The sequence below is a fragment of the Pygocentrus nattereri genome, chromosome 12 (genome assembly GCF_015220715.1).
Source record: "Pygocentrus nattereri isolate fPygNat1 chromosome 12, fPygNat1.pri, whole genome shotgun sequence".
NCBI classification, from domain to species: domain Eukaryota; kingdom Metazoa; phylum Chordata; class Actinopteri; order Characiformes; family Serrasalmidae; genus Pygocentrus; species Pygocentrus nattereri.
This window is the reverse complement of record NC_051222.1, coordinates 18,283,411-18,297,456: the sequence shown is the minus strand read 5'-3', so window position 1 is coordinate 18,297,456 and position 14,046 is coordinate 18,283,411. Positions and strand designations below refer to the sequence as shown.

Below are 14,046 nucleotides of genomic sequence, written 5' to 3'. Positions count from 1 at the left end.
CAGTCAGTCATGCTGATTTTGAGCAGAATGGAAGAAACACCACAAATAGCAGTCAACTTATATCCCGAAATAGTAGGATAACAACTGGTTTCAATGAAACTGATGAGAAATGATGAATCAGCAACTGCATGCAGTTTTTGCTTACAGGCTTCCATGTTTGATGGCTTTCTCACTTGAATCAAACACCCACAAACATAGCAGAACCCATTTTTAACTCACTCCAGCTTCAGTAGACTGCACAACATGGATAAAATCATTGCATTAATTTGAATTTTGATCAAAATATTGTGAAGCCAGCAATGAGAACCAACTGGGTCAAGTGTATTGCTAGACACCCCTATTCAGACTAGAGATGACACTAACTTGATAGCATATTGGTATTGGACCAACAACAGCAGTAAGTATTAAACTAGAATTTCTATTCCTTTATTCAGTCTCATTTCATACATATTTGTACAGTAAAGTGATTCTCTTTTTTTTTTTTTTTTTTGAAAGACTTCAACGGAACCAAACGAGATAAGCTGCTCAAGATTTCCATGCATTTGAGCAGTCTGAACATTGTACTTTTAGCCACCTTAAGTGAATTGCTTCAATGAAATTAATGCGTTTTAGAGCGCCTGCTAAAAATTTTACATATAAAGACTAACTTCAGACTAGATTAAGCTGATGTCATCAGTATTGGTACTGGAAAAGAAAACGTGGTATTCTGCCATCTCCAATTCAGACAGAGCAAACTATGACAGTACATTAATTCTGCATAGTCACAAACAACAATATACTGATATGTATCACTGCTAACACTGGGATGCTGTCTGAGTGCATTCATTTAAAACAGTCTTTCTTCCTCTGGCTGAGAAAAGAGCCCGTCTAAACACACCACAGAAATCCAAACAAAAACACCTTTGTAATGAGGCAGTTACTGACCCAACAACAGCTGCTGCTGCACAACCAGTTGCAGCCCCATCTATTAAAGCAGGGCTGCTCATTTGTCACTTGGATAAATGGACAAACCAACTGTCCAATCAGAGGGGTCAGTGCGGAAGCAGAGGACATGTAGCACACAGGAGAAAGGAGACTTGTGTCTCGACTGTGATGAACAGCTTAACTGGCAAACACATTCACTGGGGCAGTCCACAGGGCAGTGCATCAAATCTCTGAATATTCAACAGCAAGTAAGCAAAAAGAGAGGCATTAAGTGAAAGCGAAATGTTGCTTAGGAAACAGCGACCGCATTATCAACGGACCACATCTTCTCGCTGAATAATTATGCACAGTGAATCCCTCTAAACATCAAGCCTATACATCCCCTCCCCGCCTACACAACACAACTAGAGTAGAGCACAGTTCTACAGTGTCACTGCATCTGAATGCATTATGCACCTTTAACTGATGTGACTAATGCACCACTAATTCATGGTTCTGATTCAGTTGTGAAATGAACTGAGCGATTGTAGCAAAACACTGAAGAATCCAACATAAAAGCGATATGAATGGGAAATATGACGGTATGCCATGGTAAATGTCATGAAATGCTGATGACCAAACATGCTGATGATTCATGAGCATCATTAGTACTTTAAGACGCACATAGTTGGAGGCCAGACAACGAAATGCTTAACAGCGATATGGACACGATGCTGGGCAAAATAAACCGCAGACTACTTAACAAATAATCTGTAATTGTTTACCAGATAACAAATGGATTTTCATATTCTGTCCCACACAGCAATCGGATTTCAGTCAGACTAACTAACAGAGGCGCATTTCACTATTGAGTGTAAACGCACGTGGCTAAAATCTGACCGGGATTCCATCCAGATACTAGTTAAATGGAGTGACCAGGTGTAAATGGGGGGGGTCATAGATAAGACAGACTGACTGGGACCATTTATAAGCCTTTAAGAAATGGAAAGACACAAGCATCAGGTTAAAAATAACGGCTGATTAACCTCAGAAATACAGCAATACTGCTGTTCGTATCAATTCAGCTTCCATATCACTTTGACACAGTTTCCAAGATTGAAATTTGAGTGTGTGCCCAGTATGGCTGGAGAACACCACACACACATAATGCAGGAGTCCAAGCTACACAAAGGATATATATGCTTTGTGGAAAAATTCCTTCATAGGTATGAGGGTAACAAAGGTGACAATAAATTCATATGACAGAAATATAAAAATAATTATAACCAAAAAGCTAAGTTAGCTGGACATGACGAAACAGCTTAACAATAATAAATAATAATAACAAACTAATTTGCCAAAATGCACACATAACAGGAGGGTGTCACCATAAATGTTTTACATAACCGACAGCTCCAGGGAACAAACATTTGCTTCCAGGGGAGCACTTGCTCTCTCAAATACTGTCAGTTTTTGAGGGGAATACGAAAACTAAGCCACTGAAATCTGCTGGGAACAGCACCACTTTTAAAACGAGAACTGCCTTTAGTTTAATGTTAGTCACAGCGAGGAAAGGCTGACACAAATGTACTTCCCCTCCATATGACAAATTTTATTACTTTGTCCCTCCTAACTGCACCAACTCGTCAGCTGAGAAGCCATCATTTAAGCAAGGCTGTTTTTGTTTTGAGCTCGAACACTTAGGTTTAGCTGTATGAGCTATACTCGGCCACTGGTGTTACTGTTGTTTTTAGTGGAAGCAGCCTAACCATGCAACACGTGCACAATAAATACGTGGAAATGTGATAAAGGCATAGTGTTTGATTTTTTTTTTGCCAGTTATTCAGTTATGAAAAAATGCACTATAACAAAACAGCACAGGTAACGCTTCTCAACGGTGATGACTGCACCATCAGAAGTAACTGTTGTATTATCTTAAATACTTCACTTTCACAAACGTTAAAACAAGTAACAGCCTTTATACATAAAACCACCCAAATTTCATTGGAAAAAAACTGCAAAAAATAAACATGACTAACAATACACATCACAAATGCCTTCAAGTATTGCATTTCTGCCCTATTTTGCATCCTTAAAAGCAATAGGATGAACACTTGCTGTGTTAACTGACTAACCTAACACATCAGCTGACGGCGCTGGGGGCTGTCAAAAAAGAAACGACTGCTTCGTGAAATGATGGGATGCACTCTTCGCTCACTACCTCACAGTATAAATAGAACAGGACGGTATATATAGCCCAGTGCATCTTTGATGTAAACAGGCAGATTAACAAAACCCATGGAAAGAGACAGATAAAAAAACGTCATTATGTGCGCTTGTATATGTGAGCGTGTGAGAGAAAGGGGGAGGATATCTCTCTACTCTGGCTACCAGAGATGCCATCTGTTCACATACAGAAGATGACATGTTGGCAAGTTTTCCATTAGCTAGCGACAATGCACGCAGCCTAGAAAAACTCATCACTTAATCTCATATGCATGAAATCCATACGTAGACATAGTGAGCCTTAATAAACATCTCTGAATCAGACAGTGGTCGCACTGAAATTGATCTGGACACGCACACCTATTCATCAGGAATATGACAGCACTGGTCTAATTGAATGCAGTAAGTCACTAAGAGTGTCACAAATGCTGTCAGTGAGTGTAATGGATTAAAAAAAAAAAAAAAAAAAAAAAACTAATATACAGCTAGAGCACAGGCAGGGAGGGAACACAGTTTGGTTTGAAAGCAGCTTGCAATAGCATAAAAACAGCCGAAAGGGGAGGCAATGCAACGAAGATGCAATTCCAGCTAACTGTAACTCTGAGTCACATGCAGGGGAGTAAACAGACAACTCTGTGCATGGGAATTCATATGAAGCCATCTTTATAGCCACAGATTTGTTCCATGAAGTTGCACACAAATGCATCCTTGCTCAAAACAAAATTACTGGAGTTCAACCATGAAGACGTCACCAAAGCCATTACAAATGCTTTCATTTCATAAACATTTTACAAATAAAAAGACAAAAGGTCATATCTTCAGTCACTGGCACAACTTCTCCATTCTTTAATGACCTAACGGACACGATCTGCCAACTCTGAAATCTCAGAAACAGGGAGATTTCCTACAACCAAGTCAAAGGTCTGAGGGTCTGGGAGCACAAATACGCGTTTCGGATCCTTGCAATCTGGTGACTTTTCACACGATGTGATTTTTACATGAAAAATAGAAAATAAGCCAACAGCAAAGATTTTTGTTGAATATTTTAAACAGCAACAATGACGTTCACATTACAAACCACAGTGGTCAATTCTGATTTTTTTCCCTCAGTCATATCTGATCTTCCTGCCTTGACATTTCACAACCCTGAAATAATCCACAGTAACATCATATGAATAAACCACGTGTAAATACACGACTGAACTAGCAGCACAGTGCAAGTACCATTTTCTCTGAACAGCTCTCAGCTGTTGGTTATTAGGGCAAGAAGGTGTTAAAAACAATAGCTTCTGCAGCTCCTATCAACAGAGTCTGCCACTGCTGCCAAGCTCCCCACACTGAATGACAGTTGTAGCACATTGTAATTCGGGAGTGGAGGGAACAGATTCTGATCTGACTGTGCTCATTAAGGTAAGGTCGCATGTGCGTATGGCTAGGATCCAATTTGAAAATCAGATTTGTGTGTTCACACCGCTCTAAAAAAACCTGATCTGCACCACATTACGGAGGCATTGAGAGGTCATCTTTTCAAACTCTCACGCATATTCCTTTCATTTTTAAACTGAGTTGACAGCTGGAAAAAAACGCTTGGGCTAAGCACCCACAGAAGAGCATCACAGGTCATTCGGAGCTGACCAATCAATATCAAGGATGCCTTCTCATCCAAGACTGATTCTCACTTTAACCCAAGATTTACTTTATTCTACATGTAAATGGGATAGGATATAATATATATATATATATATATATATATATATATATATATATATATATATATATATATATATATATATATATATATACATACACATACATACATACACACATAAAAATGTACACGGCCTACTGCACTAAATTAGACTTTGATACAGTACTCATTGTCCATTTTTATGTAAAATGCTGTTATCGTACAGATTCAAGCAGCGAGCTGTGAACAAAAGCAGAAAATTCATCCAAAAAAATGAAATACGGAGGAAAGAAAACTGGGTTCAGCAAAAGTCCCTACAAAACAGGATGTGATGTCAGCCCCCATGCATGCGCCTCAGAGACAACGCTGCATGTGTGCTGCAGCAACAGCAGCTGATCTCTTTGCCTCCAAACTAAAGTTGTGAAAACGCACCACAGTTGATTAATTTGACTGAGAAACACGTCGCAGGCTTGCTGACGGTGCCCGGGCCGAGCTGGCCGAGGCTCTGAGAGACAAAGCTGCTGCTTCGCCGCTGCTCTGCAGTTTAACGGCTCAGCGCTCACGGCACTGATTTCAGCAGCGACCAGGCACAGACACCGACCCCGAGCAGAGCGGGTTTAGCCCGGGTTTAGCCGGGGTTTAGCCCGGGTTTAGCCCGGGTTTGTGGCGGCTGGTTTATTTAGTGAACGTTAGCACAGATTAGCACGTTTCCATTGAAGTACAGAAACTTCAACAGCCCCGTGTAGAGCCGCTAGGTTAGCTCCACCCTACCCGTTTATATATTTACATTTCGGTTGGGTTTCCAACGGCAACAAATTAGAAAAAAATACAAGCCATGTTTTAAAAAACAACACACAAGCTACCTTGTACACTTGTCCGTACGTGCCATTTCCGACCACTTCCACCAATTCAAATATCCCGGCTGGATCCTGGAGTGAGACAAAGACAAAAAAACGAGACAAAAGAACAGAAATATTAAGTTAATGGCCCAAAAACAGTGGCGTGGTGTGTCAGACTGAAAAAATAAACGATAATAGCAGCTGTTGCGCTGAGGGCTCTCTCCCCAAATACATGCCAGAGCATTTCAGACAAAGGAAGAGAGCCCAACTCCCAACAACGCCACTAACACCAACACTCACAGCACACACGGCTCAGTCTGCAGGGCAGAGACAAAGAAAACCGGAGCAGACTTCACAAAACCACACCAGGGCTACCGCAGCGCTAATAAACGCGCTGAAAGGGGAGAGCCAGGGAGCTGCCGTCCTTACCCGCAGCGAAGAAAGGTCTATATCTACGAGACTTTTAGCCGGAGAGTCGTTCGCCATCTTCTTCGATAACGTTAATAAATAGGAAACTCGCTCGGCGAAAACGGTCTTCAGTCGGAGTCCAGACTCAGAGCTGTTCTTCTACATCTGCGGCCACTCTTCAGGCTGGAAACGGACAGGAGAAAGAGGAGCCTCGTACGAGTTTTCCTTAGTCAGAGAGAGAGAGAGAGAGGCTCAGTCCATGTCGAGGTGGCAGACTTGAGTCCGCACAAACACAGGAAGCCGGCGTGCTGCTGCTGCTGCTGGTGGGGAGAGAGAGAGAGAGAGAGAGAGAGAGAGAGAGAGAGAGAGAGAGAGAGAGAGAGAGAGAGAGAGAGAGAGAGAGAGAGAGAGAGAGAGAGAGAGAGAGAGAGAGAGAGAGACCAACTGACCGACTGAAGTGTGTTTTTTTCATTACATTTTTATTATTATCAAACCCGTTCTCGAAAACGTTTCATACAGACTGTACTTAGGGTAAAAACGAGTAGGCTAGCGGGCTGAAAGCTACACATTCAGACATGAGCACGTGGGTTTGGCAGCAGGGAGCAGCCCTCAGCCCTATAGGTGAATGGGGTTTGGGTGTGGCAGGAGGAACCTCCGCTTTACAGTAGGCCAATTAATCATCCGACTCTTAACTAAAATCCGAGCTGTGTCTCATATGACTGCCTGTTCCCTACGTAGTGCACTAGGTGACTGGGTGAAATAAAGAGTCCACGCCTTAGTAGTGCTCTATCTGTGCTATCAGGAGTCCTTCAGGATTCAGTTCTGGCACAAAGCTCTGGTAAAACTCCAGTAAAAGCCCACAACTTTGTCTTGCTTGTCTTGCCTTTGTTTTGTTAGAAATGATTCAGGACCTTAGTTGTATACAAGGGGGCCATATCTCACATTTTACTCCTATTTTATTACTTTTTCCCACTAACTATATGATTAGGATTTCATGCACCCAAAATATTTTATTTTATTTACAATTTTTATTCCTATTGAAATTGTTGTTTTTGTTACTGGACCTTTCAGACTGATATATGTTAATGGCCACTGCAGTAGAAATCTCGGCCAAAATCTAGGCCTACTTACAGCTTCAGTGTGAGTTAAACTCCAGTAGGTGGAAAGTGAATAGGCAGAAATATGAAAATATGCTGGTTTTCATGACAGCATAAAAATGACAAATGCAAAATGGGCTGTTTCTGCAGCTTATTTTTCATACATGGACCGGAGTGTTTGAAGCATTGTTTTCACAGTACAGTCAAATGCAAAAGTTTGAGTGCCTGCTGGTCAAAAGATGTTTTGTAGATACGTATTAAAGTGCAAATGCATTAACACATCCTCTACAGAGAACCCACTTTCTACACATTTTAATACACAATGTCTGTTTACTTGCTCAGTAGTAAAAATAGTAAATACCACATAAAATGTTCTGCACATTTTATTTGCTTTATTTTTTTTCACTGTTCATCTGAGCAAATTAATGTACAATTCTGTACTGAAATTTGAAGGAAAATATATTTAAGTTTGTTCCTTGTTATTTGACCATAATTTGACCACATTTGTATACGACTGTACCTTAAGCTTTCTTATTTCAAAACAGTGAAGAAAATTCATTTTTCCGTAACACGGAAGCTTACTACATGTCGAGTCACATTTAGTGGGGATCCTCTTCAATAGCTCAAAGCTGGCCATTAGCAGACGGTCTAGGAGTGGCCTAATACAAAGCCAGTCGATTCTCCACCCATTTAGTGAGGGAGTCCCAGCGGAGTGAAGCTCCAACGAGCAACCTCTTCATCCTTTTTGGCCACTTCCTGCCTTAGTCATTAGTGCTGAGCTGATCATTGTCCTAGGGCACTTTAGGGGCGGGAGGCGGTGGGGGGCAGTTTGCCAACAGACCGAGTCAGCATGAAGTTTGGTCTACTTCCCAGATGGCTATTGCATTTACTAGTGTATGGGGTGGAAAGCTTTCAGGCCAGGGGTGTCCAGTTTTATCCACAAAGGGCTGGTGTGGCTGCAGGTTTTTGTTGCAATAAAGCAGGAACACACATGATCAGTTGTTTAAGACTGAGACTGACTGATTAAAAGACTGAAGTCATGTGTACTCTTCTTGTTTGGAATGAAAACCTACACCCACACAGCCCTTTGCAGATCAGATTGGACGTCCTTGACTCACATGGATGTCTAAAGCACAGTGGTGGATGAAGTACACACATCATGTACATGAGTTAAAGTAGAGACACTCAAGGTAAAATATTACTCCAGTAAAAGTAGAAGTTCCTCCCTTTAGACCTCCACTTGAGTACAAGTACTAAAGTATTTACCTTCAAATGTACTTAAGTATCAAAAGTAAAAGTACAAAAAGATTAATTATGGCTCTGATGTCCTGTTATCATTTTTGTAACAAGACTCGCTTCATTTCAGGTGAAAGTCCTCCAGTGTCTCTCTTGGTAAACCAGTCTTTTAATGGAACGTCATTAATTAGTGACGCTGACGTCTATTAAAATGATCATAAGCATCAGTCACGACTGCATATGTGGACATATTTCTATATTGTGCTCTATTTACACAAAGTTAGGTTAGTTCATCATTTATGTTGAACAGACTCTCCCAAAATTTTATGCTGCGCTGACGTTGAACCATGTGCTGCACTGGGTCGGTATGAACAACAGGTCAGAACAAGCTCTAAACAAAGTGACCGCTGTGCCCTGATTGGTGTTTTCGCTTTGCGCTTCTTTCGGTTTGACATGTTACATTTCTATACTTTCAGAAACCAAAAGGAACGACCGATTTCTCAAAATGTAGCGGAAGAAAAAGTGAGATATTTGACTTTGAGATGTAGTGGAGTGAAAGTAAAAAGTTCCCAAAATGGAAAAACTTCAATAAAGTACAGATAGAGGAAAAAACTACTTAAGTACAGTAACTAATTACATTTACTTAGTTACTGTCCACCACTGCTAAAGCAATATTAGCCAGATGTGGCAATATACTCCACATGTCCAAAAGTATTCAGAAACCTGCTCATATCGTTTGCTATTGAGGATTGCTGTGAGGGTTTCATTGCATTCAGCTACAAGAGCATTAGTGAGATGAGGTAGTGATGTTGGATGATTCTGGACCACAAACACCACTTCAGCTCATCCCAAATTATCAGATGGAGCTCCATAACTCCAGAGAACGCAGATCCACTGCTTCATAGTACAATGCTGCGGGGCTTGGTGTTGTTTTATGACTTGAGTTGGCTACTCCAGAGCATCCCATTCTGTTGGCAATGCTTTCCTATAGAGATTACATAAGCTGTACAGTTGGGCACCTGTATAAGCAATGGATGCATCCTAAAGTAACCAAGCTCACTGATTAGAAGGGGTTTCTAGATGCTTTTGGACAAACAGTTTATTTTCATTCAGTCTTTTGTTTTTCATTTGTTCCAGGTTCAGAAATGGACAAGATCAGCTGCCATGCATATCAGATATTTGTACAACAAATCAGATTACATCACCTGTTCAAACAAGAGTCAGATAAAATCACATTACATTAGCATACATTAAACTTAATTTCCTTCTCTTATAAAGCTACTATTTCAGACTTACAAGGCGTGGTTATATTACTAGTCATTTTAGAGCTCACTAGGCCCTTCATTTTGCTTTAGCCTGAATTCTTCATGGTACAGATTCAACAAGGTGCTGGAAGCATCCCTATAAATTCTGTTCCATATTGACGTCAGTGCATCACGTAATGGCTGCAGATTCGTCAGCTGCACATTCATGCAGATCTCTCATTCTACCACACATTAGAGGATGGGAAATCATGGCAATAAAGGAATGCACATGGTCAGCCATTTGTCAGATAGGCTGTATCATTCAAACAGTGATTGACTGATATAAGGTGGTCTCATGTGTGCCAAGAAAACACCTCCCCACCATTACATCATCACTACTAGTTTTAAACAGCTGGCATAGGTTGAGTCTAGGAATTCATGCTGTTTACATCAAATTCTGACCGTACCACCTGCTTGTCAGCAGGAACTGAGATCCATCAGTCCAGGAGACGTTTTCTATTCTTTAACTGTCCAGTTGGTACTGAGCACTGTAGGCTCAGATTCCTAGTCTTGGGTGACAGGAGGAATCTGATATGACCTTCTGCTGTTGTAGCCCATCCACCTCAAGGTTCAACTTGTTGTGCTCAACAAAATGCATGATTACAGATTTGTAACTGTACCGTTTCGTACTGCACTGCCCAATGGACAAATACCATTTGATCATAATTTCCCCTATTCTGATCTTTGATGTGAAGATTAATTAAAGCTCTTGACCCATGTCTGCATGGTTTTATGCTGCGACACTCATTGGCTGATTGGATAAATGCAGGACTGAGCAGGTATACAAGTATTCCAAGTAAGGTGTAGCCTACTGTGCATGATGGGATGGCAATAAAGTTCTTCTTGACTCTTAAATATGTATATCAACATGGATTAAGTTTTGTCGGTCCGAGGGCAAAACGAGACAATACTGATGATGAATGCTCACAAACATAAGCCTAAATCTTCAGTTGAAACTGAAGAGGAAAACGGATAAAAAATGGGAAAGGGAAAAAACAAAGAAATATACAAACAGAGATTACTGACAGTACTTAAACCCAAAAGAACTTCTGCAAACACTAGAATCTTCAAATTCACACCTCCATATTCAACCACAAAAAGAGCTGCACTGTTCCCAGGAGGCAAAGCTTGACAGTTACACAACAAAATTCAGCTGTGCTTTACATGACTCACCAACTGACAGGACAGACCGGTCCGGTGAGGTCTGGGAAAGAAGGGATGTGTTTGTGTGTATGTGTGCAGGAGAGAATGAGAGCTATACATTTATATGAGGCCTCAGGCACTTTTCATACAGTAAAACCTTGCCTTGTCAAGCCATTCAATCTCTAAACAGACAATTTCAGCAGATGTTTAAGAGTTTAAACTCTTTTGACCTCATGGAGTTTAATTTAATAGAATCATTCTGCCTGTCAGTTCAAACAATATGCACCATATTCTTACACAACGTGCTTCTCTCGCTAGAACCTGGGTTTTTGTAGTGATATCAACTCACTTCAAACATTAATGATCACATGTCACTGAATCAAACCTACTTTGACCTATAGTGTTATAGGTTATGGTATATTTTGTAATGCAAAAAATTTAGCTAAAATAATGTTGTATAAATTTGCAGATATGAACGTTCAAAAACATTTAAAACCGGAGCGGCATCTCCTGGCTTGTTTTCTTCCTCAATATATAGACCTCTGAAGTTCCTTTTCATTCTGTAGTCAGTGTCATGCCCATATTAGGAACTCTGGGTCTAAGCAGCTTTTCTCTATGGGAAAAATGAATGCTATTTTTGAAAAACACAGCAAACACACCCTGTGGTGAAAGATAATATTCCAATGCTTGATACGTCTTTCCTGAAGCATCACTGGATACTTTGAATTAAGATGTCGTTTAGCAGTTGAAATGCCAATAATAAAAGTTATGTTTAGTACATAATATAATCTACAAGCAACCTAATGTATTAGATGTAAGTAAGTCCACTATTAAAAGTTAACATTATTACATATTACTGAGCCTTTAAAGTGACATTGTGAAAACAGTATATGTAACACTGTTCCTTTGCAATATTTTTGCATTTCCTTGTAATATTTTACATTTCCTTGTAAAACGCAATACATTTCAAGGGAACACAAAATATTCTCAAAGGAATGAAAAGTTATTGCAAGCGATCCCTATCAATGCGTTATTTCAGGAGGGGTTTCAGTTAGTCAGAAGTAATAATTTGGTAAATGAATAATTTACACAGTTTTCCTCCAAATGTAAACAAGAAATGGTTGGTGTGCAGAGTTTGCTTGGTTTTGCACTGAAGCTACAAGCTAACAACTCATTCATTGATAATGGAAGCTTGTTCCAGCACTGTAAAAACTGGCTAAGTCATCACACTTGCAGCAAATCGCATTAAGTTGATGAAGAATCTCATATAGACGTGCTTATGTAGTTTTTGATATTTTGAAATACTGTAATCTCTGAAAATGTACATAAAGAGTTTTTAGCTATGCAACATACTCTTGGCTAACAGACAGCATGTCATACAGTGTCAGGAACTGCGTTGGCCTTAGCTACATTAGCTGCAAAGCTCAAGTGCAAAATGAAAGAAGCAAGCTTCAGACACTAAACATGTATTAGGTGACAAACTATATTAAAGAGGAATGTTCTTAGTTTGATGGGAAATCTTCATTGTGGAGATGTTTACTGACTCATATTTCTTTACTGATGGTGGTGGTGATAGGAACCAGGGGTTGCAATCTCTACTATCCAAACAATCATGGTAAATGTGAATCTCTAGGGACTGTTTTGCTTTAAAAAATCACTGCATGTACCTCTCCACCATGAAAGGATTTTAAGTTTTTGGCCTACATTTTCTCTCAAAAAAAGTCTTATAAAATAACTACACCCATCATAACAATTTCTTGTAGAAACTTTCTTTGAGGGAGCTTTCAGTAGCATTTACCTCTTCAGACATCCAGTTCCCATCACCTCCACTGTAAACAACTGTAACTCAGTAGGTTTCTCTACAACTGAGCATTTCACATCAGACTACTCTGACTGACTTTGTTTACATCTTAACCATTTCATAAGATAAGATAGACTTTTATTATCCCACTGGGGGAAATTTGCATTGTTACAGCAGAATACACAGGAAGCAGATAAAGAGCAGTAAGTAGACAAAGATGTGCATCATACAAAATATAAGATATACTATAGAAATAAATAAATAAACAAGGCGTCTGTTAGCAGAAAAATATAAAAAATAAAAACAGAATTAAGAAACTATACAAATTTACAGTTTACACATGCAGTTGTATGGATATTGCACATTCCTGAGCAGGTAATGACTGGATATTGCACAGAACTTGTAGATATTGCACAGTAATGATTATAGATATTGCACAGAACTTGCGTATGTATTGCACTTGTACCAATCTATCAGCAGCAGATATTGCACATTAATTAGAGGTAGGATAAGATATAGATCTATGTGGTGTGTTCGTGACAGTGTGCACTATGATAGAGTGACGTGTGAATCCATAGTGTGTTTATGACGGAGAGTGTCTGAGTCTCTGCTTGGGGAGGTTTTGGTTGTAGAGCAGAACAGCAGTTGGGAGAAAGGAGCTGCCGTATCTCTCTTTTCTGCATCGCAGGTGGAGAAGCCTATCACTAAAGGAGCTGCCTGGTGCTGCAACTGCCTCCTGTAGTGGGTGAGAGGAGTTGTCCATTATGGATGCAAGCTTGACCTCCTCTCCGCCACCTGTGCTGCAGAGTAGTGTTTCTGAGTCACACATACTGCGGTCTGTTTGTAAGGTAGTTCAAAGTCCATGTGATGAGATGGTGATCCACCCCTGCTCTCTCCATCTTGCTCCCTAGTAGCGTGGGCTTGATGGTGTTGAAAGCACTTGATAGATCAAAGAACATGATTCTAACAGTGCTTCCTGCCTTTTCAAGATAAGCGAGGGATCTGTGGAGTAAGTAAGTTATTGCATCCTCCACTCCAATGCCTGGCTGGTAGGTAAATTGCAGAGGATCCATAGCTGGTCCCATCAGTGGACGAAGATGAAGAACAAGTCTTTCCAGAGCCTTCATCAGATGCAAGGTCAGTGCCACTGGTCTGTAGCCATTCAGATCACTGGGGTGTGCAGTTTTTGGGATAGGTACTACACACGATGTCTTCCAGAGTAGGCACTCTCCTGTTTCAGACTTAGGTTGAAAATGTCCTTTACTATCCCACACAGTTGGTCTGCGCAGTGCCTCAGGATCCCAGGACGGATGCTGTCTGGACCTGCTGCCTTCCTCACCTTCATCTTCCTCAGTTCCCTCCTCACTTGTTCTCTGGTTAGGGGCAGAGGAGCTCAGGACTG

At 40.5% G+C, this 14,046-nt stretch overlaps 1 protein-coding gene across 10 annotated transcripts in view; it reads right to left on the bottom strand.

The window, feature by feature from the left end:
* Positions 1-6,377, bottom strand: part of LOC108434751 (mitogen-activated protein kinase kinase kinase kinase 4) — a 73,749-nt gene extending 67,372 nt beyond the window's left edge. For 9 of the 10 annotated variants that reach the window (XM_017710113.2, XM_017710110.2, XM_037543381.1 and 6 more), the window contains exons 1-2: positions 6,085-6,141; positions 5,680-5,745 (exon numbers count right to left, since the gene is read on the bottom strand). In XM_017710113.2, the coding sequence (XP_017565602.1) occupies positions 5,680-5,745; positions 6,085-6,141 (123 nt within the window). Of the gene's footprint in view, positions 1-5,679; positions 5,746-6,084 lie in introns of all 10 variants that reach the window. The other variant, XM_017710107.2, reaches the window with a different exon arrangement.
* Positions 6,378-14,046: the final 7,669 nt, after the last annotated feature.